General features: G+C 33.2%; 1 protein-coding gene and 1 pseudogene across 1 annotated transcript; one reads left to right on the top strand and one right to left on the bottom strand.

Moving 5' to 3' along the window:
- The first annotated feature begins 8,207 nt into the window (after positions 1-8,207).
- LOC116017184 lies at positions 8,208-13,670 on the top strand. The gene is made up of 9 exons (XM_031257716.1): positions 8,208-8,586; positions 9,215-9,408; positions 10,528-10,706; positions 10,793-11,077; positions 11,191-11,249; positions 11,366-11,402; positions 11,694-11,765; positions 12,160-12,484; positions 13,047-13,670. The coding sequence occupies exons 1-9, from the start codon at positions 8,478-8,480 to the stop codon at positions 13,488-13,490; spliced, it is 1,704 nt and encodes a 567-aa protein (XP_031113576.1). The 5' UTR covers positions 8,208-8,477; the 3' UTR covers positions 13,491-13,670.
- An 8,122-nt stretch (positions 13,671-21,792) lies between these two features.
- Positions 21,793-25,890, bottom strand: LOC116015216 (annotated as a pseudogene).
- Between the last annotated feature and the right edge of the window lie 1,227 nt (positions 25,891-27,117).

Below are 27,117 nucleotides of genomic sequence, written 5' to 3'. Positions count from 1 at the left end.
TAATTGATAGTCTTTTTCAACCAGTTGATCTTTCAAAATTTTTATATTCTTCTCGAGAATACTATTTTTTTCCATTGTAGCATTGTGAACTTTCAAAAGAAGTTCTCACTTCTTGTATAGCTGAAGATAGGATGTTTCAAGTTCTTCATATGGAAGTTTTTTCACATCTTCATGATTGGAGTCATTGCTTAGTTCAGCTATTGATTCAGATACAGAGGTAGTGAATGCAACAAAATTTCCAAATATTTCATGATCTCCATCTATCGAGACTTCCATATCTTCTTAATCGCTTAGTGTTGAAGCTTTCATAGATTTCTTTCGTCTGAGAAAATTTGGATACTCAGCTTGTATGTGACCAAATCCTTCGCACTCTCTGCACTGTATTAATTTATTCTTATGTTTATTTTCAGATGTTTGCCACTAATTGGAACGGTTTTGACTAGGATTTTGATTTGATTGACTTTGTGGCTTGGATGTGTTTTTATTTGAGGATCTGAAATTTGACTTCAAGGATGATCCAGATGAAATAGAATTACGAGAAAACTGAGACTTACCTCCTCTATTTCTTCGATTACTTGTTTCAAGATCTTAGAGAAGTTTCTTGAAATGAGAGCGATTGCATCTTCATCCAAATTCGCTGGATCTGATCTTGATTCTGTTTCATCTGCAAGAAATGTTACAAATTTGTTCTTCTTATTTGAATCTGATTGCGATAGAATATCCATCTCATATGTATGAAGATTGCTCATCAGATCTGCAACCGATTTCTTCTCTCATCCAATTCTTTCTTGAAATTGTTGTTACCTTCATCCTAAATCTCGATGGCAATGATCGCAAGATTTTTCGCACCAGCTTGTCGGGTGAGAAGGGTTCTCCAAGAACAACTGCCTCATTTTTTAGATCTTGGACACGTGCATTGAATTGGACAATGCATTCATCTTCTTGCATTCTCAATTCCTCATATCTGGTATGTATCTACTGAAGTTTAGACTATTTCACAGAGGAATCTCCTTCATAAAAATTTTGGAGAATTTCCCAGGCTTCATTAGCTTGAGAGCAACTTGCAATTAAACCGAATTGGCTTTCATCAAGACTTCCGCTGATTGTATTCAAGGCTTTGTTGTTGTTGTCACATTCTGTAATTTGAGCAACAATCCATTGATCTGTAGGAGTCAATTCGATTGTTTTATCCTCTTTTATGGTTGTAGGATGTTCCCATCCGTTTGTAATAGCTCGCCATACATTCACACCTTGAGCCTGCAAATAGATCTTCGTTTTTGCCTTCCAATAGGCATAGTTCGTGCCAATTAGTTATGGAGGCCTAGCATGTCCTTCCATGTCAGTATAGCAGTGATAGTAGAAAAGTTGCAACAATCAAAGGAAAGAAAGAAGAATCACAGGGTTCTTTTTCTCAAGAAGAGGGTTCTTGAAACCCGCTCTAATACCAATTGAAGTTTTACGATTGTAGTGATTCACTATACTTGTGTGTGTGTGTGTGTGTGTGTATCTAAAAACATAATAAATGTGAATGAAGGTTATACCCCTCATTTATGTTCGTTTTTTTCCGTTAAGTTTTTTTATACATTATGTTATAAAAGTTGTACTACATAATATTTTGGACAAATATACCCCTACCGTTATAACTTCCGTTATCATTTCCACTATTATTACTATGCACATGCATCCACCATATATTTTCTTATCTTCTTCAAATATTAGAGTTACATATTAGTTATTTTTAAAAATATAATTATCCAATTTATAAAAATATTTTACATTATTATTATTATTATTATCATTATTATTATTATTATTATTATTATTATAATTATCCAATTAACTATATTAAAATTTAAAAAAATTTAAAATTTTAATATAAAATATTAATATTGGGCACCTATTTTTTGCGCATCGCGCATAAGAAAAACTAGTGTGTGTATATATATATATATATACATATATATATATTATATATATATATACACGGACTTGTCTAGAGCACTTGGTTCACGATCAAGTGCAGTTTAGTAGAGTAAGAGCATTCAAGGCAAAGAGGATGAAATCTAAAAGTGCAAGAACACTTAGATTTGGTAAGCCAGTTTGGAATAACCATTCCTACATCTGGCGGGTACATCTGGCGGGCACCACAATATGGTCCGCCTAACTTTTCATTTCATGACAATCAACATGTTTACATAACAAGATGATCACAAAGCGAACACTTCGCGAACGCTGTATGCTGATCCACAACCTCTGAACTATGTTGAAGTGTCTTAAAAAGTTTGTGCAAGATTTACCAACCTGTACAAGTTAAGACTCCCCTTAACTGTTGCTCTCTCGAGTTTGTATTGTGATTTGCAAGCCCTTATGCGTCAATTCATCAAATTAACTTGAATGAAATTAATTCATCAAGTTGCTCCGGTTAATCTTCTAGATATGCCCTTGAAGGAGTAAATGTATAATTCTTGAATTCTTTCAGAGAAAAGTCATCAACTGATCTGGTTGAGGTTGAAGACTATTTATAGATAGCCTGTTTCAGTTTTTCCTAACTGAATAACCATCTTGATCTTCATACTGAACTTAGTTTTCAATCTTGGTTCAAAAGCCGCTCTTTGGAGTCTTGAAATGTTAAACTAGATCTTCCAGTAGTACAAACTCAATCTAAGAATTATACAGAGTTTTAACTGAACTGAATCTTGAACTAAATGAATTGTTTCATAAAACTAAAAACAATAAGAGGGTAAAAGAATAATATTTCAAGTAATCCTTTTTTTTTTGTTTTTATTAATACAAATAAAAACAATAGTAATATTATTTAAAATCTTAAAAAAAAACACTACTAAAAAGGCAATTTATATCATGGGATAAGGTCCGCATAGCATTATGGATCCTGAATTGAAATGATGAGGTACAGAATTCATACTCGTAAAGTACATTTCATAATATAAAACACAAAAAATCACAACACAAGACACATACACATGCTATATAGTTAGTTATTTTTCATATGTGATTTAGGTACATAATTTGTGCTTATAGGCAAAGAATTTCACAATACAGTACACAAAAAATTATAAGATAAGACACAATTATTAATTTATTTCAGGTACAAAATTCAAGATACAGAATTTCATAACACAAGACACAAAAACAAACAACATAAGATACATTCACCAAGGTCCACAAGTTCACTGAAAAACCGTGGTCCATGGTATAAGGATTGATTTAAAAAAAAGTGCCTACCGCTAAGTTTAAAATTTAGTTTCTAAATAAGATAATGAAGCTAAGTCATCCAATTCCCTAGCTTTTAAAAATGAAATAATAATAAATTAATAATAATAACATCTTTAAAACAATCGTTGTACCCTGCACCACGGTGCACATTGCAATGTGCACCACATACGTAAAACGACGTCGTTTCGATGTTAGTGGACGCGGACGTGAATTACTCAGGAATTCATTATCTATAATACACATAATCATTATCTATAATACACAGAACGTTTGCCTAGAATACACAGAATGTTTGCCCAGAATACACAGATTATTAACACAAAATACACAGATGGGCGCGAACGCGAATGACTCCAGGGAATTAGTTATCTATAATACACATAATCGTTATATAGAATACACAGAACGTTTGCCTAGAATACACAGAATGTTTGCCCAGAATACACAGAATATTGACATAAAATACACAGAATTCATCCTCCTAACATTCGAATGCACAAACACATCACAACCTGTGTTAATAACATAAATACACAGAATATTTACATAAAATACACAGAACTCTTCCTTCTAAACATTCGAATGCACAAACACATCACAACGTGTTACTAAAATTAAATCACAACATGTGTTACTAACATGAATACACATAACGGTTGCCTAGAATACACAGAACGGTTGCCTATAATACACAGAATGATTGCCTGGAATACACAGAATATTAACTTAAATACAGAGATCGACCGAAACGGGAAACGTGATTTCCAAAAAAAACGAACAATTAGTTTACAATGCTCAAAACGACGTCGTTTAGGTACGTGGTGCACATTGCTATGTGCACCGTGGTGCACATTGCTATGTGCACCGTGGTACACAGTATAATTTGCCTCTTTAAAATGGGTTAGTATTTCCATTAAAATTCTAACTTAATTATTGTGTTGATAAGATGAAATGATTATCTATAAACACAACACATCATTATGTTGACGCCAAATCCGTTTGTTAACGAAGAAAAAGATTCTCCATGGCCCATGGGCCCCATACTATAAAACCCACATGCATCATTCCTTTGGTGAACCTAACCCAGACTAACACTCACCCTTGTAATGATTTTTCTTAATCTTAAAATTAAAATAAGAAAAAAGTTATCATGAGTGGTCGTGCATTCTTATATCTCTTAAAAGAGATTATGAGATTGAATTTTTGTTTTGTATGGAAAAACTAAGGGTTATTATAATCATATTCTCACCATTATCTACTTACATATGTGTTCATTACCATGATTACATTCATTATCATCTTCTATCTTTTCTACTTGCATTACTTATTTAAACATAACTTATTTGCTTATGCTTAAAATTATACATCATTCACATTATCATAATTAAGAATTGAAATCTATACCATGTTATATTTTGATTGAACTCAATTGATTTTTATTCGTTAGGATATTTTTAATTATGTTATATCGGAAAGTTTGGTCCTGATATCGAAATTTCACATATATTACTATATCAGAGTTCAAAATAAAATTTATATATTATATACATGTCATTCAAATAAATACATCCAAACATATTTTAAATATTAGCTCAAAAAATATTAATATTATCTAAAGTAAATTTTATGTGAACTTAATAGGTTATTAGTTCGGATATATTTTTATTTATTGTTAATTTTATAACGTTAATCTAAAAAAATAAATTTGAAAAAAGAAGTGTTAGTAAACAAGTTTTCTAAACAGAAAACAGTGAATGGAAAACAGAGAATGAAAACTGAAAAATTGGAGAACAGAAAAAAGAAAACAGTTTTCTGTTAGTAAACAGAACACTTTGCCCCTTAATTGAACCGGCCCGATGCAAATGGGTATTAATCTGAGTATGGTACGGGCATAAAAGTATATCCTACAAGAAAAAATAAAAATTGTCTGAGTATGGACTGGCCCGAGTCAATGTTCAACAGTTCTTATGCCATGGACCCGAGTCCATGTTTACAATTTCAAAACTTTATGTTCATAATTTCATAACCCTATATTCACAATTTTATAACTCCATGTTCACAGCTTTATAACTTCATGTTCACAATTTCATGATTGCATGTTCACAATTTCATAACTCTATGTTCACAGTTTTATAACTCTATGTTCACAATTTTATAACTCTATGTTCAACAGTATCAAAACTCTATATTCAACCGTATAACACAATTTTTGAATCTATATAACAAAATTGTGAATATAGCGTTCAAAAGTTGTGAATATTGAGTAATGTAATTTTGTATATTGAGATCTAAAATTGTGAATATAGAGTTCTAACATTGTAAACAAAGAGTTCTAAATTTGTGAATATAGAGTTCTAAATTTGTGAACATAGACCGAGTCCACCTTATAAGGTAGACCCGGGTCCATAGCATAATTTGCCAGTGTTCAAGACACCTCGTGGTCTAACCCAAAAAAAAAAAAAATTATTTTGTGTTTATCTCTTTCTCATTCTATTTGTACTAATTACTACTCATTAGCCAAAATAATTACTGTATTTTTTATTTTTATAATTTAAATTTAAAGAGATCAAAAAGCAACCATATAAATTTGACCAAAAATAAAATTATGTGCAAGTTCTAAGTTTTGAGGTAAAACTTCCTATTAAATTTTTAAAAAAAAATAGATACAATTTTTTTTATTTATTTTATCAAATCGTATTACTAACTTTATTGCTACAAGAAATTATATTATTTATGTTTGAAAATTATATTTGGCACTTATTGTGGTGGAACATGCATGTGCGTGTACAAATGCAAATAACTTAAATAAATAACCAAAAGTCATAATTAAGCAACCGAATAAATATTAATTAAGAGGCCAAGAAATCTTTAATTTATGGGAAAGTTTGTGATCGTTATCTAAAACTCTAAAAGTGCACTCATACATTATGGTTTTAGTAGAAAAATGACTACAACAAAGTAAACCAATTTATATTAAAATGCACATAGACCTGATAATTATAGACACGACCCGTTAACATGACAAGAAATCAGACACGAAAATAACAAGTTAGTGTTTAGTCTTAATGTGTCCCGGGTCGTTAATGGGTTGACCCGTTAAGGACCCGTTATGTTTCGTGTCTTAACGGGTCAACCTGTTAAACCTATTAATAACCCATTTAATCCGTTAATATTATCGTGTTAACCTGTTTACACAAACCTGTTTACAACCCGCTAAGAACCATTACAATGAATGAGATTACAAAAATATCATGAACATGACTAAGATAAATTTACTACATTAGGCTATGATCCTACACAAATTATTGATGTTCAACATATTATTATTTCGCTTCTTCGAGATCAACATATTTTATCCCGCTTTGCAAAGGGAGATGCATTTAATCCCACATTGCAGTGGTTGATATATTTCACTTCTTGGTGGATAACAAACTTACCCCTCGGGGTGAGGCGTCTCAGTGAGCCCGCACGAAGGGAATGTGGCAAAATCTCTTTCTTTTTTCGTGCAGGGTAAAAACACCAAGCTAACGGGGGTGGTAGAGAGAATGGTTGCTCAAGAAGTTGAAGGGGGTGTGGAAGTAAGCAAAATATTAACCAATAAGATTTTAACCCATAACCTTTAATATAACAACACAGGTATTAACCACTCAAGCCATTCAATATATCATTTACAAAAAAGCAGGATGCTCTATTTACCCGTTTGGAGATTGTTAGCATCCAGGTAGTGGGGAAAACACGTGTATGGCCAATATTGAAGGCAAGCCGATGCCATACATTCGTCAACCATCCGCAAAGCCCTCTACACTATATAAGTCACTCTTGCCTCACCTTAAATCATCATCCTTTGGTCTTTACAATCGTCTCTAGTCAAGTGGTATGAGTCTTATTTATTTATCTATTATTTAGGCCACCATTTTAAACTTTGTATGTAGTATTTTGGGTCTTGCGCCTCAGGTAATAATACTACTAATTTTCTACTAATTTATGGCATCAACGATAAAGAAAATATTTTTTTTATCAAAATAAAATAGGTAAAGATTACAATCTATTTGTAAAAATGAGTTACTTATAGGCTGGACAGTGAACGTCATAGGCTTCCTCCCTCTTTTATGCATCCTGTCTTAAAAAATCCTTTTTTTTCGAAGAAATTTATTGAATTATGTCGCGTTTAATTGGTTGTACCTTATTTGCACAGAAATTAATTTTATATTTTATATTAAGGAAAATTATATTTTTGGTCATCTAATTATACCCGTAGTATAAACTTAGTCCATGAATTATATATATCATTATCTTCAGCCTTTAAATTATGTGCAAAGTGGCATATTTAGTCTCCGAAGAATCAATTCTGTCACTTTATTAAGTGACATATTTGTGGCAAAAAATTTACAAAATACTAAAATCACAACTTTGCACATAACTTCTCGGTTAAACATGATCATACATATAACTTTGGAATTAAGTCGGTAACTCATGCATAATTAAAGGGCCAAATGCAATTTTCCCTTTATGTACTCCCTTTGTCCCATTTTACCTGTCCTATTTATTATTTATCGGTCAAATCAACTCTTTGTTTATTGCTTATTTTCTTTATTAATTTTTTTTTTATTTTTAAATTTAAGTTTTTGTGTTTAATAATACTTTTAGCGTAATTTTTAAATATATAAATTTTATATATTAATGCTAAATGTATATATTATGAAAAATTAAATTAAAAATAACTTTAGTTAAATTTTATTAAACGAATTAGACAATAAAAATGGGACAAAGGTAGAATATATTAATATACTACTGATTTCTTAATGAATTAAAACCACTTTAATAATCTTTTTAGGTTAAGATTTGTGAACTGATCAATCAATCAACAAAAGAAAAAGCTGAAAAGGACAAAAAACCCAAAAGCAGAAGGTGATCTTCAGAGTCCTTTTGCTCTGCTTTATTAATTCACTCATTCACTCACTCCCTTCATTCACACTGCCCGTTTTTAGTCCCCACCCCACCATGTGATCCTTCCCACTTTCTCTCTCTACCTATACATACACATATCTTGCCTGTTTATATGCGCGCGCCTCAACACCAGAGGATCTCTGTGCTTCACCACTGCCCCTCTCTGAGATCTTCTCGCATGTGTATATGTGCTCTTGTGCTTATTTATTTAAGCACAGAGCTTTCCAAAAGAACAAAGTGATGACAGCGCATTTTGGGTTTCTTTTAGTGATACAGTGAGATTTGCGGAGACGGAGATGGTGAAGAGTTGTTCAATCTTTATCCTCCTTTTTGCCCTCTCCATTTGCCTCGGCTTAACTCCAGCTGATTCTTTGCACCCCAGAGAGCCCTTGAGGGTCATTGTCGGTAATTATTACTGTCAAAAGTACAGTTCTTGAAATTTAATGTGTTTGGTTGACTGATTTCTCAATCTGGGTATTTGATCGTTTTTAGTTTCTTTTTGTTGTGTATGAGCTTTTGTTGTGAAAAAAATTAGTTCTTGACGGTGGTGGTTGTCGCTTTCGGAATGGGGCATTTGGTGATCATGAGAAATTGGAACTTAAAGATTTGGTCTTTTCTCGTTTTAACTAAAATTAATGGTTTGTACTTTAGTGGTAATACACTAATACCCTGGACAAGTGATAAACTGATAATATGTTTTCTTGCAACAATTGTGTAATTTAGGAATTACCTTAAAATGGATTCTTTTTTTTTTAATCTTAGTGTTTTCTAGATACCAACTATTAATTGTGGATGTTTAGGTGATCTGTTTTCGTATAACAACTTTGAAACTACTTTCTTGTTTTATATGCTTTTTTAGTGTTACTCCGTATTAATGTCTGGTTGGAGGGCAATAATTTATTTTCATTTTCAGTTATTATGTCAATGGTAGAGGATCTTGCTGTCCTTTGACAATTTGTGAAGTGATAAACCCATAAATTCCAGATTTTAAGATTTTCTTCTTATTATTTTTTTCCCTGATTATGTGGACAAGACCTAGGGAAGGAAACACTGGGATCTTGGAAGGATGGGGTGCTTCAAGATACCACTGAAGTGCTAGGTTCAAGCAATAAGGGGCTCAATGGTACACTTGTTTTGGGTGGAAACAGGACAAGGAGGCCAGACATTCTTTCTGGATTTCACAAATACAGAGGTGGATGGGATATTGCCAATAAACACTACTGGGCTGTAAGAATCTACTCCTTTTTTCATGTTATTGTTTTCAATTATTGATATGTTGGATTCGAGGTTTTGTGAGCTATGGTGCCCTTAATGTTTGTTTTGAAAGGAATATATGATGGCCTCCCAGCAAATCAATATAGATTACTTCCTTATGTTCTGGATTGTTCCTTTAGTTTTTTCTTTTTTTTTTGGGTGATGAGGGAATCTTGCAACCACTACTCGAGGATGTGCACTAGGCCACTGGTAAACCCCGCCTTGTTACCCTAGCGGCAAATAACCAAACGGAGCTAAACCAACATAGGTTGCCCATAGCTAACCGGCTCAAACCAAGAAGGCTAGAATTCGAACTCGTGAGTCGTGACATTGTGGTTACAAGTTTGTATCCTTACCCATCTTGGCTGGGGTTACCCCTTGTTCCTTTAGTTTTTACTTTTGTTTCTGCGTGCCTAGTTGCTTACCGTATTCCTTTGCCCTCTTAAAAAGAAAAACAACTGTGGAATCACTTAATGGTTTCAAAATACTGAAGAACTTATTAGTGAAGTAACTGTGCTTTGTAATTGCAATATCCATCTAATATAGTTGGTATGTTGGATAAGTAAACCTATCTGAACTGTGTGGCATGAATTGTGGGAAGTAAACTTGTACACATCTTTCGCTATAATTGGCTATAATTTACTACTCTCTCTTTCCCATTTTACCAGTCATGTTTACTATTCATTGGTTAAACCAACTATTTCTTCTATGTTTCTTTTCTTTAGTAATTTTTAATTGTTTTTAAATTTGATTTGTTGTGTTTAATAGTACTTTTAATGTAGTTTCTAAATATATAAATTTTATATGCTAATACTAAACTTAATATTATGAAAAATTGAATTAAAAATAACTTCAGTCAAGCCTCATTAACCAAACCAGACACATAAAATGAGACGGAGAGAGTATAACAATAAGCGTTTATCATGATGTATGTAGATGCCACGTGTTACAACAGTAGGAATATTTTGGCTTTTGTGCTAAAAATGGTGACTAAACTGCAAGTTACTCATTGTTGTGCTCAGTCTTTTGGTTATTTTGGCTTTTGAACTGAAAACGGTGACCGAAGTGTATTTTATTCATTGTTGTGTTCAGTCTGTTGGTTTTACAGGTGCTGCTGGGTTCATTTTTGCTGTGCTATGGTTTATTGCTTTTGGATTTGCCCTGGTGGTGCACCATTTCTGCGGGTGGAAGATAAATATCAAGGATGAGGAAACACATTGTTCACAAAAAATTTGCTTAATCGTTCTTATTGTTTTCACTTGTGCTGCAGCGTAAGAATACGACTCTATACTTGCTAAGTTGCTATATATTCCTCCTTGATTAAATCTCGTAGATACCTAATTTCATCTGTATACAGGATTGGATGTATTCTTCTTTCCGTTGGACAAGATGAATTTCATGCTGAAGCTTTAGATACATTGAAATATGTTGTGAACCAGTCCGACTACACTGTGCAAACATTGAGAAATGTGTCGGAGTACCTATCACTTGCAAAAACTGTTAACGTGGCCCAGATTTACCTCCCTTCAGATGTTAAAGATGATATTGATCATTTGAACGTGGACTTGATTAATGCAGCTGATACACTAGAGGAGAAAACAGACGAAAGCTCAGGAAAAATAAGAAGAGTCTTCAATATTATGTATCCTATCATAAATTTGACTAAAAACTCAATTTATTTAATTTGCAAGGATTTTTAATTTATTTTTGGTATTTGATAAGCAAACAAAGCTAAACGAATTCGTTTATTTTTAGGCGGTCAGCACTGGTCACAGTTGCAGCAGTGATGCTTATCATCTCTATTCTTGGGCTTTGTATGTAATAAAAGCCTTTTCGTTATGATTAAAAACTTCCCATTCTCACACTGATCCCATTGACCAGACTGTTCCGTTCTTAGTTTCTTACAGACATTTATCATGTTGTCTTGCAGGCTTATCTATCCTTGGCCATCAACATGCAATTCACATGTATGCTCCCTTTTGTTAGTTTTCAATTGATGATTACTTTATGTTTCTCCTTCATCCCCTTCAAAAACCCCGTGCGACTTCTTATAGAAATCTCTTAGAGCATTCATTAGATTAGTTATCCTTCTTCACCTTTAGAAATACGGAGTATCTGTTTTGTATATACTTCGCTGGTTTTAGGCAATATGGGGAAGAGAGGCTCTATAAGCTGGTTCAAAGTTGCACGTTTAGTTTTCGCGGTTTTTAGATGCTACAATCCTTTCAATGTTCTAACAACTGTTTTTGCTAATGCAGATTCATAATCAGTGGATGGTTGCTGGTGGTGTTGACCTTCGTTCTTTGTGGAGTTTTTGTCATCGTTGACAAGTAAGATTTTGAAATTTCCATTTTTTTTTTTGTTGCAAGGGGCCTTGATGCATACTCTAATTCAGAATAGCTATCATATGGCCCGCACGGGCTTAGTTCACTGGTTTAGTAGTAGAATTTGGGGGAAGAATAGCTATCATATGCATGCATTAGCGCATGGTTAACATGATTAGGTAGATGAAGCTGCTAAAACAAAAATTGATAAGCTTAAAAATAGTGCAATTACTTTTTTTTATTCTGTCCATTTTATTAAACTAAAGTTCTTTTCATTACACTAGCATTCATGGAGAGAAACTTTCTTAATTCCCTCAACATATCTCATTATCGGTTTTCTTTATGTTTGGAAAGATTTTTCTGTGTTTTAGAATTAATTATGATAAATATTCTATTCTAGTGCAATTTCCGACACCTGTATGGCCATGGAAGAATGGGTCGACAATCCTCACGCTGAAACTGCACTCAGCAACATCCTTCCTTGTGTTGACCAGAGAACCACAAACCGGACACTGATCAAGAGCAAACAAGTTGTCGTTGACGTTGCAAATGTTGTCAACGGATTTATAGACACCTATGCCAATGCCAATCCTACTGATCCAGTCAATTCTAATTATTACAACCAATCTGGACCTTTTATGCCTCATCTCTGTTATCCTTACGACTCCCAGCTGCAAGATTTGCCGTGTCCATCAGAACAGGTTTCTGTGGCAAATGCCTCATTGGTAAGTGTCCATTTAGCTTCCTTCACTAGTAAAGTCAGAATACTACTTCAAAGGGAAAGAAAGGTTTGCAAACTTCAATATATTTTTTGTTGCCAATTGTGACTTACAATCAACAAAAAAAGGATGGAAACCGGAATGTAAATAGCTATTATCTTTTCCAACTTTTAGATGGAACTATTATAATCAAGCGCTTACCACTACCCCAAAAGCTGTTGGGCGGAGGCAGATAAAGGCCAAGTCTAGCACCCGGGTGGCTAGGGGATTGTTGGGCAGAGGTCAGTAAAAGGCTTAAAAAAGACCAAGTCCAGCACCCAGGTGGCTGGGGGATTGTTGGGCAGAGGTCAGTAAAGGGTTTAAAAAAGACCAAGTCCAGCACCCAACTTCTCGAAAATGTGGGGCGGTATAAGGAAATAAAGTTGCGCATTCGCTACTAGCTATATCTTTTGGGGTAAACGCTTGATCATAACAAGCGGTACCAGAGCCAGGACAACTAATTGCTGGACTGTCCAAACTACTTTCTGAATATATAATATTGCCATGTTTTCTCTGATTTACTTCTCAGGTTTGGCAGCAATACATCTGCAATGTGTCTGCATATGGTTTCTGCAGCAGTGTTGGGAGGGTGACCCCCGATATGTATGGACATTTGGTGGCGGCATTAAACGTTAGCTATGCTCTCGAGCACTACACCCTGCCACTGCTCGACCTTCAGAACTGCAATTTTGTACGTGATACATTTCGAAACATCACCTCTGATTATTGTCCTCCCCTGGAACACTATCTCCGGGTCGTGAATGCAGGATTGGCTTTGATCTCTGTGGGAGTCATGCTTAGCCTCGCGCTTTGGGTTATATACACAAACCGCCCCAGAAGGGAGGAAGTTCTTGCAAAGCTTACTTCGAGATTAAAAAGCAGTTGTCATGGTAAGAGAAGTTCCAATAGTAGTAATCTCGATTTATCATCGCGAGGCACAACTCCAAGAAACACTGTTTATACAATACAGTAATTCATTAGATTTTTAGGATACAAAAATAGAATTGTTTGACATCCTGCAAGCCAAGCTCAAGATGGGGCAAAGCACCACTTTAGAGTTGAGGGCTTTATAGTAGCCATTATGTTGTCTTCAGTCATTGTATATACAGTACTCCATACTATATACAATATATAAACTTATTCTTGATCTACATGATTACCTTCAGCAAAAGAAGATCTCAGTTTTTTTTTTTTTTTATTAAATAATAATAATTATTATTAAAATGTTGTACTGGAACCTAGTTTTACATATGAAATGTGGCTTCTTATTTCTTTAAATTATGGTCTTGACAATTTGTTTGAAGATGAACACATTTTAGTATATGCAGGATGGCAATGTGAGGAAGCTTGTGAGTTTATTAACAGTACAATCACACAAATTACTCAGCAACAACATATATAACATACATGTAGACTACTATAACTCTAATAATATAAGTGTGAGTCTCCTGTAAGACGGGTTGGGTTAAGATAAAAATGTAACATTTATACTAGAAAATGTAATACTCCGTACTAAACAGGAATTATTTATTATTTATAAAGAAAATGTAATAGTTTTGAGTAAAAATGTAATACTTTTAAATAAAAAAGTACTACATAATATTTAAGAGTTTAATGGTTACTTATGAGAAAAATTTAACGTTAATTCGTGATAATTGATTAATTGTAAACTTATGAGGAAATTGTAATACTTATAGGGAAAATTATTACACTTTTAAATTAAAATGTAATATTAGTGTGTGTAATCGAAGAAAATTTTTTCTTTTTTTCGTAAGAATTGACTTTTGACATTTGTGCATGAAATTACATATATATCCTCAAAGATCACGGTTAGTAAACGGCTAAATAGATGGAAGACTTAATTGGGTAAAAATTGAAAAGTTAAGGATTTAATTGGATTCAATTAATATTCGAGGATCAATTTGTAAATTTCGCTATATATAGTCGAAGGACCATTTTTGATATTAACTTTAAATATAATAATTGCCAATATTGATAAAGTTATAATGAGAATATAAATTATATTGGTATAATAGTGTATTGATAACTTGTACATTATATTTTGATTTATTCAGTGTACAATATATATAAGACATTTCTAATTTAGCATATTTCTCTTTTTTTTTTTGTTTAATATTTCATTTATGTACAAACTTAAGTAAATGAGTATTCTGTTAACTTTTTTTTTTTTTTAATTCTTAACTTACTCATTGTAAAACCATATTGGTTGGCGTAAATGGTTGTACACTATTGTCTCTTAAGTGATGACGGGAGTTCAAACATCATCTTGTATGAAAAATCAATTTGCCAGCACTTTGAATTGGCCCGATGCATGCGAACAAAATATGTTCTACCCTTTTAATAACAAAAACAACGATGCCCAGAACAAAATATGTTCTAACCTTTTAATAACAATGATGCTTGAAATTTTGTATTTATATTATGGAAAATGGAACTCGTGTCATTTTTAATTTTATTTTTCTATTTTTTGCAACTTTTTCTTTTTCGTAATAAGAATTAAAATATAATAATATTAACTTAATATGATTTGTTTATTTTTATTATTAAAAAATTAAAAGTTATTATTTTTAAAATTTTTTCATCCTAAAAGAATATGAATGTCATATATATTATCTTATATATGATCTCTTTTTTTTTTTTTTAAATCAAACATTATTTGTTGTACCATAAGCAAATTTTAATTTTTACTTCTAAATTTATATTACTTTAATTGAAATGTATATTTTAATTTATTACAAGTTAATCTACTAGGTATGTGACAAAATTTCTCCATACTTTAAGAACTTCAATGTAAAAGTTTCATTATCTAATCAATCTTATAAGGATCGGAAAAAAAGTTAGGGTCTGTTTACTAACAGAAAACTGTTTTCTGTTTTATGTTTATCAAATTTTCAGTTTTCATTCTCTGTTTAACAATAAGTTTAATTTCGAGTTATTTTTAGACCTTATATTTAAAGCATTTTAAAATATATTTGATTTAAATAGAATAAATATATATTTTACTTTGAAGTTCAATATATGTAAAAAAAAAATTACATTTGATATCCGGACCAAATTTATATATGTATATAACATAAATAAAAATATATTTGAACCAATAACCTATTAAGTTCACAAAAAATTTAGTTAGATAATATTAATATTTTTTGAGTTAATATTTAAAATATGTTTGGATATATTCATTTGAATGACATGTATGTAATATATAATTTTTATTTTGAATTCTAATATAGTAATATATGTGTGAAATTTTTAATTTAGATAATGTGAATGATGTATAATTTTAAGCATAATCAAATAAGTTATGTTTAAATAAATAATGTAAATAGAAAAGATAGAAGATGATGATAAGTAAAAGAAGATAATAAATGTAATCATAGTAATGAATAAATATGTAAGTAGATAGTGGTAAGAATGTGGTTATAATGACATATAGTCTAATATATGATAGCTGATTCTGTTTTTCATTTAGAAAACAGTTTTTTATAGTGTATTGAAAAATTATTTCTTTTTTTCAAAATGAAAAACTGTGCTAGTAAACGTGTTTTCTGTTTTCTGTTTTCCAGTTTTCAAAATTTTCAAAAAATTAGAGAAAATTTCCAGTTAGTAAACGCACCCTTAATGTTTTAAAATGTAAATGAAAATTTACAAGATGAATAGTTCACATATAACGTCAGTTGATGTACCAATTATATATACACAAGGAAAACTTATGAATTGGTACACTATTACTTCACTGCATGCATAGCTCTTGAATTACTTTTCGACAACATCAATAAGCTTATTATAATCATGTCATGTACTTTTAACGAAAAATAAATTAAGTTTTATTAACTTATCAATATTATCACATTAAAAAGACTTAATGAAGAAGATGTTGAATGCACCGGGGGAAAAGATTTCTAGTGCATCGTACAATACCAGATTAAGTGTCAGCTACCTTTGTTAGAGTATGGACAAGCTGATTCGTTGATATGCTAATAAAATCAAGAGAGCACGCACAACCCAATAGAGCTGATGAGCTTAGTAGAGTCATATATTTACTTATTTTAAATTTTGTATTGGGTATTAATTTAATCGCATAATTCAATGCGCACATTATAAGTCAATGCGCACATTATAAGTCATGGTATAATGGAATAAGGTTCAAATTAGCCATTGAACGTAACTTGAAAGTGAAATTAGGCCACTGAACGAAAAAAATGTGCAATTAAACCACTGAACACTCCAAATGCACGCAAATGGATGGTGAGTTGACATTTTAAAATATTATTTTAATAATAAACTTTAAAATTAAAAATTAAAAATATTAAAAAAATTAATTTAAATATTAAAAAATATTAATATTACAAAATTAATATTTACATTTTTAATTTTTATTTTTAATATTTATTAAATAATAAACTTTTAAATTAAAAATGAATTAAAAATATTAATATTAAAAAATTTAAAAATTAATATTTTTAATTTTTAATTTTTAGTTTTTTATATTTATTATTAAAAAATTATTTTAAAATACCACATCGCCATCCATGTAAACAGGCAACCTGATGAAATGAAAGGTAACCTGCTATCAGGTAAAATTGCATGCATTTAGAGTGTTAAGTGACCTAATTGCACATTTTTTTTTCGTTCAAGGGTCTAATTGCACTTTCAAGTTATTTTCAATGACCAATTTAAGCCTTATTCCTAGTATATAATAAATAAATACGAGTATTATTGTGCAGTACATATTATAAATGCCAAGGCATTATTATTTCTCCGAGATTCACGTCTAGAACAATGTAATTTTGGAAATCGAAGAGTTTTAGTATTAAACGCACACTATAGGGACCTGCATCCTCACAACTATATAAGCATGCAGATTATGGCTTCTAGCAAACAAAACAAAGCATAAACTAACAACTTCAAATCTGCCTTTCTCTAGCTTATTCCATCTCAATCTTCTGCGCGCGGTTTTCAAGATGTTTTGGTTCATTGTTCAGACTGCCATCCATGTTGTAAAAGTTGTTAAGCCGGTGGTGGTGGTTGCTTCGGTGGTGGCTCCGGCAGTTGTCCCGCCGGAAGTGGTGCCGGCCATCCGCTTAATATCTTCTTTTGCGTAGTTACGTTACATCCACTATATGTATGGGATAAGCTAATTAAGTAATTTCTGTAATATTTTGCTTTGGGTAGTTATCAAGTCCTGTTATCCTAATGCGTGAAGTAATGTTTTGGTGCTATTTTAATGAAAGTATCATTATGGGTTTGTGCTAATATATTTGAGCCGTCTGATCAAATGCACCAAATATATATACCGAAAGTTATCTATTATCTATCCACATTTCATTTTATTTACGAATGGCACAAAGAAATCCTTTTTTTTCCCCTTTTTAAACTTACAAAGTGAACTCACACGATGTTCATATTGAAGTAATTAACTAATTAATAATCACAAATTTATGTTACTGAACTTATTTACTATTTGTTTCAATTCGTAAAAAATAAGGGTACATTTCTGTGCTTTATTGGCAAAGAGAAGCTCAACTAATCATCAACTGGGGCTCTGGGAGTCAATAACTAAAAATTTCTCATCTTCATTAGGGCATATTAAACCCAAGCAGAAAGATTAAGGTAGTTAATGAAAATGTCTCAGGTGTCAAGTATGCCTTCAACTTCTGTTTGAGGTTGTTAAGAAATATGTTAAGGTTCTTCGTTAAGGTAGTTAATAAAACATGGCGTTCAGAATAGAACTTGGAACAGTAGTGACGTTTCTCATCAGCTGTTTGCCGCCGGTAACATTTCTCAACTGTTCGTTGCCGCTGACATTTCTCAGCTCTTCACCGCCGGTGACATTTCTCATTAGTTGTTCGATGCCGGTGACATTTATCAGTTGGGCACCTTTCCGAAACCATGATGGCCCTGTTTTTTAATCAGGGCTATCATGTTTTTCTCGAGAAGCGGATTGGATGCATGATATGATATTATGATTATATATCGTCTCCCAGTATATATGTATTAATGAATTGAGAGAACATTTGTAGGTGACATATATACATACATAGTCTAGAAAATTGTAATTTTGGAATTAGTAGAGGAGTTCGTTTGCTCGACTAAACATTATTAGCACAACTGTACTATCTATCACTGCACTCACATTTGTTTTTTTTGAAGCAACTGGTCGAATTGAAGGGGTGGGGTTTCTTTTTTTTTTTTTTTTTTTTTATTTGATATGATATGATGGGGGGTTTAATGAAGATATCATTTTGGGTTTAATTCCATTTTTTTTATACTACGTACTCTCAAAGTCTCCCAGCTAAGCTTCGAAAAAATTTCTCTCTCATAATTATTAAATTAAGAAAAATATAAGTGAACGTGATTGGAAGAGTGTAGCCGGCGTAAAACAATTAGAATATAATCATAAATTGCATGGAATGAAATGGTGTACTTGTTACGGTTAGGTACAAGTAACAAATCAAATCAATGTTGGCTTAGCTTGCAATAAAAAATCAGTCATCATTGTTATAATTGGCTCCTAGGCACTAGACTCTGGCCAACCACTTAGTGTATCATTATAATCGATGGTCTAGGCGGTCGGTCGACTAGGCCCTAACTTGGTCTCTTAGTTAGCCGGTTAACTATTATTTCCTTCTTTTTTTTTTAAATGAGTTATTTAATTAAAAACGATGTCATTTTGAGTCAAATAACTCTAAATCATTTAAATTAAACGTTAGCCTAAAAAAAAATGCACCGGAGCTAGGCACCCTCTAGGCGATGGTTTGTGAGTGAAATTCAATAAAATTGGTGATGGTTTGTGAGTGAAAGAGAGAATTATTATAATGGCAATTTTAATAACAAAATTTCTTATTATTATAATATTCAATTAAAGGAGGTTTGAATAAATTTTTTTTAATGGAATCAAAATTATTTTTATAGAGCACATCAGCAAATTAAGCGCAAATGAAAATAATCGATCAAATAAAGGATTTAACGATGTTAATATTATCCTTCACTTAGCTTACGTGGAATTCACATTATTTTTGCATTTGCATACCAATTTATATATATATTATTTTATAAATTTTTATTTTTATCAATAATATATTACATTAATATGTCAAATATAAATACTTAAATACCTTTAATTTGTTCAATTTAGTCCCTATACTTTAAAAAAGTTACAATTAAGGACAAACAACTAACGATGTCAATATTACCGTAAGCTAACATGATGCTAACATCATTCTACCAAAATTTCATTTTTTTGTCTTTTGTCAAAGCATTCCCCTTTGCCCTTTGGTCCTAGTATTTTTGTGCCATGACCATTTTACCAACGTGACTCGAACCCTGGCACGCTCACGAAAGGGAGAGGACTTAGACCACTTGACCAAAGAAGAGGTAATCGCCACCATGCACATACACCACCCCCACATCCCACACACGCCACCATACACGTACACCACCCCCATGCACACCAGCCCCGCATCCCACACAAGCGTCCATGCACACCTCCCCCTCATGCCATGCGCACCACACGCTAGCCGCCACACCTCACGCATATCCCATGCACACCACCCCCATATCCCGCACACGCCACCATCCGCCACGGCCGTACACCCCCACGTACTAGCCGACACAGGGTACGCCACTACGTATCCCATGCACGCCTGACCGCCTCATTATAGCAGTAGCCGCCACAACCCACACATGCCGCCGCCGACACCTCGTTCACGCCATGCACACCCGGCAACCACAGTTCGTGCCACCACGTACCAACGACCGCCATGTACCCTGGTCGACCCCCTATACGGCGTCGTTGACCCCGACGATGAGCCCACCACCGTCGTGCACGCCCCGACCGACATCCTTCCTTGGACCCCTCTTGGGGTCTACCCACACATTAAAGCCTGGCCCAATCCTATATCCTCTGCTTGCTTGCTTCCATGCCGCCGCCCACGTTACATGCCTTCCTAGCCCAACAAGACTTGGGCCTTTCACTACCCCCACTTGGGCCAAGGCTTATCCAGTAAAATGGACCCGGGTCCCCATGACCCCAATATATATATATATATATATATATATATATATATATATATATATATATAGTAAAAAGTTACACCAAGTTATAGAAACGTTTTTCTATAACTTGGTGTAACTTTTTACTATTTTTATATATAAACTACTAAGTTTATTTGTAAAAACTAACAATTTAGTTATTATATTTAAATAATTTTTTTTTTAATGTTTTAGCATAACTAATGATTATTTATTTATTTATTATGTGTAAGTAATTTAAATATTATCTTTTGAAAAAAAATAAGATGATAAGTGGTGGGTACCAATAGTGGACACCAGCACACTGCACGGAGGGGTAGGGTATTGAAAAAGTCCACTCGATACGGGTTGAGAGTGGGAGTGGGTGGAAAAAATATAAGGTGGGTCAGGTGATGAATGTAGTTCGATCCACCCCGATCCATTGCCATCCCTAACAATAATGCTATCAAACCATAAGGTACTTGGTAAAATGCATGCGACTTAATTTATTCAAATAAAATAAATTAACATTTGCAATTTATAAGTTACAATTTTATTAATGTTAAATTTTCTTTTTGCTAGACTACGTGTTTGACAATTTGTACTCTATCTTTTCGTCTTTAAAGGTGTCAGTACATATATTAGCTGCATGCGTGCTCGTATTAATTTTGTTGCTTCAATCAAGAGAAGAGAACAAATAAATAGGTAAATGAAAAATAATTAAATGCAGAAATTGAGAATAAGGATATGAATAAATGGTATTTTTTAAAAAAAATCAATAGTGTCTAAAATTCTAAATTATATATAAAAGTGGGCATGCATTATTTTGAGACATATTAGAAATAAAAATAAATAAAAATAAAGTAGATAGGACAGAGGAAAAAGAATGTACAACTTAAAGAACAAAAAAATACAATTTTTTTTTTGAAAACGACAAAAAATACAATTTAATTTCAAGAAACTTAGTATAGAGCAAACATATCATGTTTTAATTTTCTTCTCCCAAATGGTTGAATTTGGCCACTTCCAACACTCTGGCCCCACAGAATATGTGGGATGATATATAAATCACAATAACTCAAATGCTCAAATGCCGATGTGCACAAGTGAGCTACCTATATTATTGAGATTTGAACAATGGTATCTGATTTTCACCCAAATACTATCTACTGAACCAATGAGTTAAAGTCGTGCCAACAAATATCATGTTTTTTTTGGAGAAGCAGATTGGATGCATGATATGATATGATTATCCGTGATAATAAACACGGAGTATTGGGCAGTACATATATCTAATGAAAGAGGATTTGTAGGTTACAATATACATAATTACATAGTCTAGAAAATTGTAATTTTGGAAGTCGAAGTGTTGGCCTGGTTTCAGAACGGCCCTAGCAATTCAAGTTCACGAACTATATATATATAAACAAACAGTATACATATGCATGGTTTAACATCAACCAAACATTATTATTAACACACAATCCTATCCCATCTTTTCTTCTGAGTTCTGAAGCTATATATATCCAATCCAAGCAACTGAAAATGTGGGGTTTTCTTTGGAAGGCTGTTCAGGTCGCGATCCGTGTTGTCAATGTTGTGATGGCGGTGATGGCGTTAATGTAATATTAATGTATGTTTTGATGATATCATGATATGATATGGGTTTAAGGAAAGATATCCTTTTTTGGTTTGTAGTAACTAGCGGTTTGGTTCCAAACTGCTATAACCTCAAATGTTACAAATAACAGCACTACTTTGGCTGGTTTTGGTGTTTTGGGTAAAGGCTTGCAAAAATTTCTCTCTGATCTATTCATTTGTTTCGCTTTTCCTTTGAATGAATTCATTCTGTCACTCAGGCTATATATGGTATCAACCTAACCTGTTCTTGTTGGCGGTAGAGCCAAGAAGTCACGACCTTCCAACGGGGCGAACAATTCCAACGGTTTTTAGAAGCAGCAACTGCATTACAAAATCTCGAATCAGAACATAATCTATCACCAATGTATGAATAAATCCTTCTGTCATCTGTGGTCAAGTATGCAACTTACCATTACCAAAGACAAGGAATACTCCCCTGCTCAACGAACTATGATTAGAAGACTGTGGCTTAAAATCAGAAGAATCAGAAACTGCAAACAATGAAATGGTACATGTACTTGCTGCAGTTAGCTAGGTACAAATCAAAAATCAATAAAATTGTGTTGGTTTGTGCATGATAGAGAGAATTACTATAACGGTAGCAGAACGGCAAAATGCATTGTCTGCATAATCTTCAGCATAGGTTGGATAGAAGCTTGCTACCCTATATCCCCTGATATAAACACCACATTATGCATAGATAACTATTTTAAAGAAGCTTGGCATGCCTAAGATGTAAAGTAGAACTACCTTATGAGCCTCCCATAGCGATCAACACCGGGAGGTGCTGTATAATCAGGCTTGAATCGCTGCAGCAAAAGAAAATCAAGGAAAAAGTAAATAAAAGACAGACTAATACAACTTTAAAGTTTTTTTTTTAAAACACTCAGGATTCTTTACAAGATAGTCTGATCCTGTGACCAAACATTTGGAATGGTAACAGAGGTGTCATGACAGTACAGGGTAAACATGAATCCACTTCAGGTTAAAACCTTAAATTGGTACTTTAAGTAATAGATTAAATACAATAATGTCAAATGATTCATCTTCAGCCAATGTCTTAACAATCTCCCTTAGATTTACAATGATAAATTCGGACCAAAAACCTATCCTAATGACGCGAATAAATGGAAGAACAAAAGCAAAAGAGATCGAGCTTGTTTACCTGGTGGCATATCTCGCACACAGTGTCACCTTTCTCATCGCACCACCTTTGCACACATCCCCTATGTGCATACTAAAAGCAAAACAAATACAAGAATGAAGCACTTGCTAAATAAATTTATTTTGCAATCGACACTGTACAACAAGAAATTAAGCTGGAAATAGCAGAGGATAATTAAAAAAACTAAATTCAATAACTTCAAATTAAACTTTATGCAAAAGAGAAAGCATCAAAGTGAGACATCTTTTAATTATAACATGTTTAACTTCCCTTGTTTCCCCACATCTCTCTGTGCTGCCTAAAATAGAATGCTTCATCGGGCTTCCAACAATAAAATTAAGGCCAAGGCAGAGAATGACAAGCTAACCCTTCATTTTGAGATGGATTGAGAAAACACTAATCTAGTAATTCACAGAAAACGGATGCAAGCAAACCTTCTTAGCCCCTTCTCTTCTTTTTTTTTCAACAGCAAGATTCGGGATGAAAGTAATACCAAATTCTGTGTAAAATTCAGACAACCACAGAATGCCAAGAGACCAGCAATACAAAGGGATATGTGCAAACAATACCGGGCTAAACCGGCCCAACCCAACAGGTTGTGCCCGTTTTGACAGCTGTATTTGTTAATGTATTTTATTGTGATTGGTAGTTTGAAATACTTCATTGTTTAATATTGGTAGTGGAAACAATACCTGAGTGAGAATCAGTAACCAGAAATGGGAAGAATCTATACAGTCAGCCAAAGCCAAAAAAGGATAAACCATCACAACAACTAGTTGACATATCTGATCAGTAATCCCATGTAATTTCTTTTCCTTTTCTCTCTAAGAATCTCTCCCATATTTTACCTTCCCTTCTTGGGTGATCAAAAATCCATTCAAGGATACAAGCAGTAATAATAGCACGAATAGGACCACAAGGAAGATGGGGGTAATAAATGAACTATTGATTATACTCCTAATCGGGAGTAGGACCGCTCCATTTTCTTTGCATTATAAGACTTGTTTTCCATCCAAACATATTGAACACCATACCCCTCATAATCATAATAGAAGCTTAGTTTATGACAGCGCTACAATATAAACACCAATGATTATGCAGTTCATTTTCTTAAGCTCTCAAGCACACAAAATTATAATGTAGAATGTGGTCATTATTTTAAGATTAAACTAAACCATGCATTACTGATAAAGCGCCAAAGGAGAGAGAAACACGACAGTAAAGCTTATTTTCAGAAATCTCCTTGATGCAATGCTCAAATGAGATGATTATTGTGAACTGACCAACATGAATATCAAGACAAAAGGCAATTAAATATTTTAAGAAAGAAGCTTCATTTAAATCAAAAACCATACAACAATCTATATCAATAATTGATTATTTTGTGGCTACTTGAAAAACCAGATTCTTATGAAAGCACTCAAACATAGTATAAGTTGAAAAGCAAATTAGAATAAGCACCGCCACAAACCTTCAAGCTACCACGACAAGAGCAAGGAGTCTCCATATTTGACTCCAAATCTTCTTCGTGGCATATCTTGCACTCCACAATCTTCCTTGGAGACATACACTTCAGAATATGAGCAACCTGTGTTTGTTTCCTCCGTTGTTGACTGAACCAACTGTTTCGGGCTCCTGTTTTTAATTGCAGACTCCAAAGTTGATTCAGTGAGCAAATGATCAACCAGAAAAACAAAGTGGTCTCCCATCCTTGGCAACTACTCCCTAACTTCTAATAAGATAAGTAATTTGTTTTTATCTTAGAGAAAGCTAATACCACAAGTAATTCCCCAGACAAGCAGTCCTCCAAATTTCCTGAAACCAGAAGCCCCTCACTATTGCAAGTAACCTAAACATCTAAAGAGCAGAAAAAGAAGGGCTGGATACCAAAACTTAAATTAACACCCTTTTATATGGTCATGAAACTAAAGGAGCACCCATGACCTGGCTCTAATACCCTTTGTTAGAATCAAGGGCTTACCACTTCCGTCAAAAGCTATAACTAGTAGCTAAGTCACAACTTTATTTCTTTATACTGCCACACATTTTCACGACACCGGGTGCTAGACTTAGCCCTTTAAACCCTTTACCCCTCCACCCAACAAAACTCAAATTGGTTATAAACCAAGTTCATAAAAGAGTGTAACAAGCACGTAAATCACAACAGTACGAATGAACTTTTAGAAAGGTGAAGAACACTTGTTCTCTTTATCAAACTACATGTATTAAAAGTTTAATTATTTCCAAAGAAGCTCACCGAACATTGCACTGATCAAAAAGCAGGGGAAAAGACAAACCTAGATGGAAAAGGTAATCTTTTTTTAAGAAAACAGAGCTATAAACAGAGAAAACATGCTCAGAAAGCGGGGTAATGTAAAAGGGAGGTGAAAAAAGAGGAAACCCCAGATGCCAAAGAATGATCTTTAGAATGAAAACTAAGCTATAAGTCCATAACACACAAACAAACAAACAAAGAATGGGAATTTATCAGAATATACACAGAAAGAAAATTAAAGACAGAAGAAAAGGAAAGCAAGACTTACAAGGAGGGGATCGGATTCCTTCAAGGAAAACGCGCTCTCTTTATCTCTCCCTTCTCTTCCTGAGAGAAGAGGAGAAGAGAAATCACTGTCGGGGAATGAAGAAAAAAGATCGATTAAGTCGCAATTAGCATCAAATTATATACTAATAATGTTATACGAGGTTTCATGTATAAATACTGCTGATATACATTCATCTTTCATGTACGTTGCAGCAATTGAGCAATATGGACCTTGGTCCACAGCTAAAATAAAAAGTACATTATTTTTATACTGAAGGTACATTATTTTTATATTGTAGGTACATTATTTGATATATACTGTCAAATAATGTACTTACAGTACAAAAATAATGTACTTTTTATTTTTGATCCGGATCATGGTCCATGCAATAATTCACCCCTCCCCCTCCTAGTGTGCGTCCAAAATGATTAAAAATTTAAAATGGAATAACTTAACAGTTAAGAAAAGACCAGCTGAATGGATCACGGTCGTTACACAGTTGTGTAAAAATAAAATTAATTAGCACAAGCAATATAATACTTTGCTCTCAAAAGGTTGGGCCCGACAAAATATATGAGTTAATAACTTAATATATTGGTGAGACTTGAATCATGATCTTTGCTCTCAAACTTCATTTATGTGATCAGTTGAGTTGTCCTTGTAAATGCAAACAAGCAATACAATACTTAGTGCATAATATTCTCTCCGTAGGAAAATATTGTACATTTAAAGTATTTATATTTAATGATATATTTTCTTTTTTTCTCTCATAATAAATATTATTTATTCTTTTCATAAATAATGTAATATAAGAATTGGGCACTTTTTTTTTCAAAATTAACATTTAATATAAACTTGAATATTATTAGGAGTCTAATTGTTAATAGAGCATACATGATTATATAATCAACCTTCAACAACATATGCCTAAGCCCCTATAGTTGAGTGTCATCTATGACTTTAAGCACTGTTGTAAAAATCCTTGCCTAGGCGCTAGGCACTAGGCGCTCCTAAACCGAGGCGAATTGCATGCATGAGGAAGGGGCGTACGTGTGTGACGATGGGTATGGGGTGCCATGGGGTAAGGGGTACAGACGGGGACACGTGGGTGGAGGAGGTGTGCGTATGGGGATGACCATACACGTGGGCAGTCAAGAGTAGTCTCCCAGCAATATAAAAGACATGTCCTCGGTCTGCTTAAGACATCAATCCAAGAC

Source organism: Ipomoea triloba, chromosome 4 (genome assembly GCF_003576645.1).
Source record: "Ipomoea triloba cultivar NCNSP0323 chromosome 4, ASM357664v1".
NCBI lineage: Eukaryota > Viridiplantae > Streptophyta > Magnoliopsida > Solanales > Convolvulaceae > Ipomoea > Ipomoea triloba.
The sequence above is the reverse complement of the archived record's forward strand: the minus strand, read 5'-3'. Positions and strand labels throughout refer to the sequence as shown.

Coding starts and splice junctions, on each gene's coding strand:
- LOC116017184 (XM_031257716.1), top strand. CDS start 8,478: ATGGTGAAGAGTTGTTCAATCTTTATCCTCCTTTTTGCCCTCTCCATT. Junction 9,409..10,527: donor CCAATAAACACTACTGGGCT/GTAAGAATCTAC, acceptor TGTTGTGTTCAG/TCTGTTGGTTTTACAGGTGC. Junction 11,403..11,693: donor CATCAACATGCAATTCACAT/GTATGCTCCCTT, acceptor TTGCTAATGCAG/ATTCATAATCAGTGGATGGT.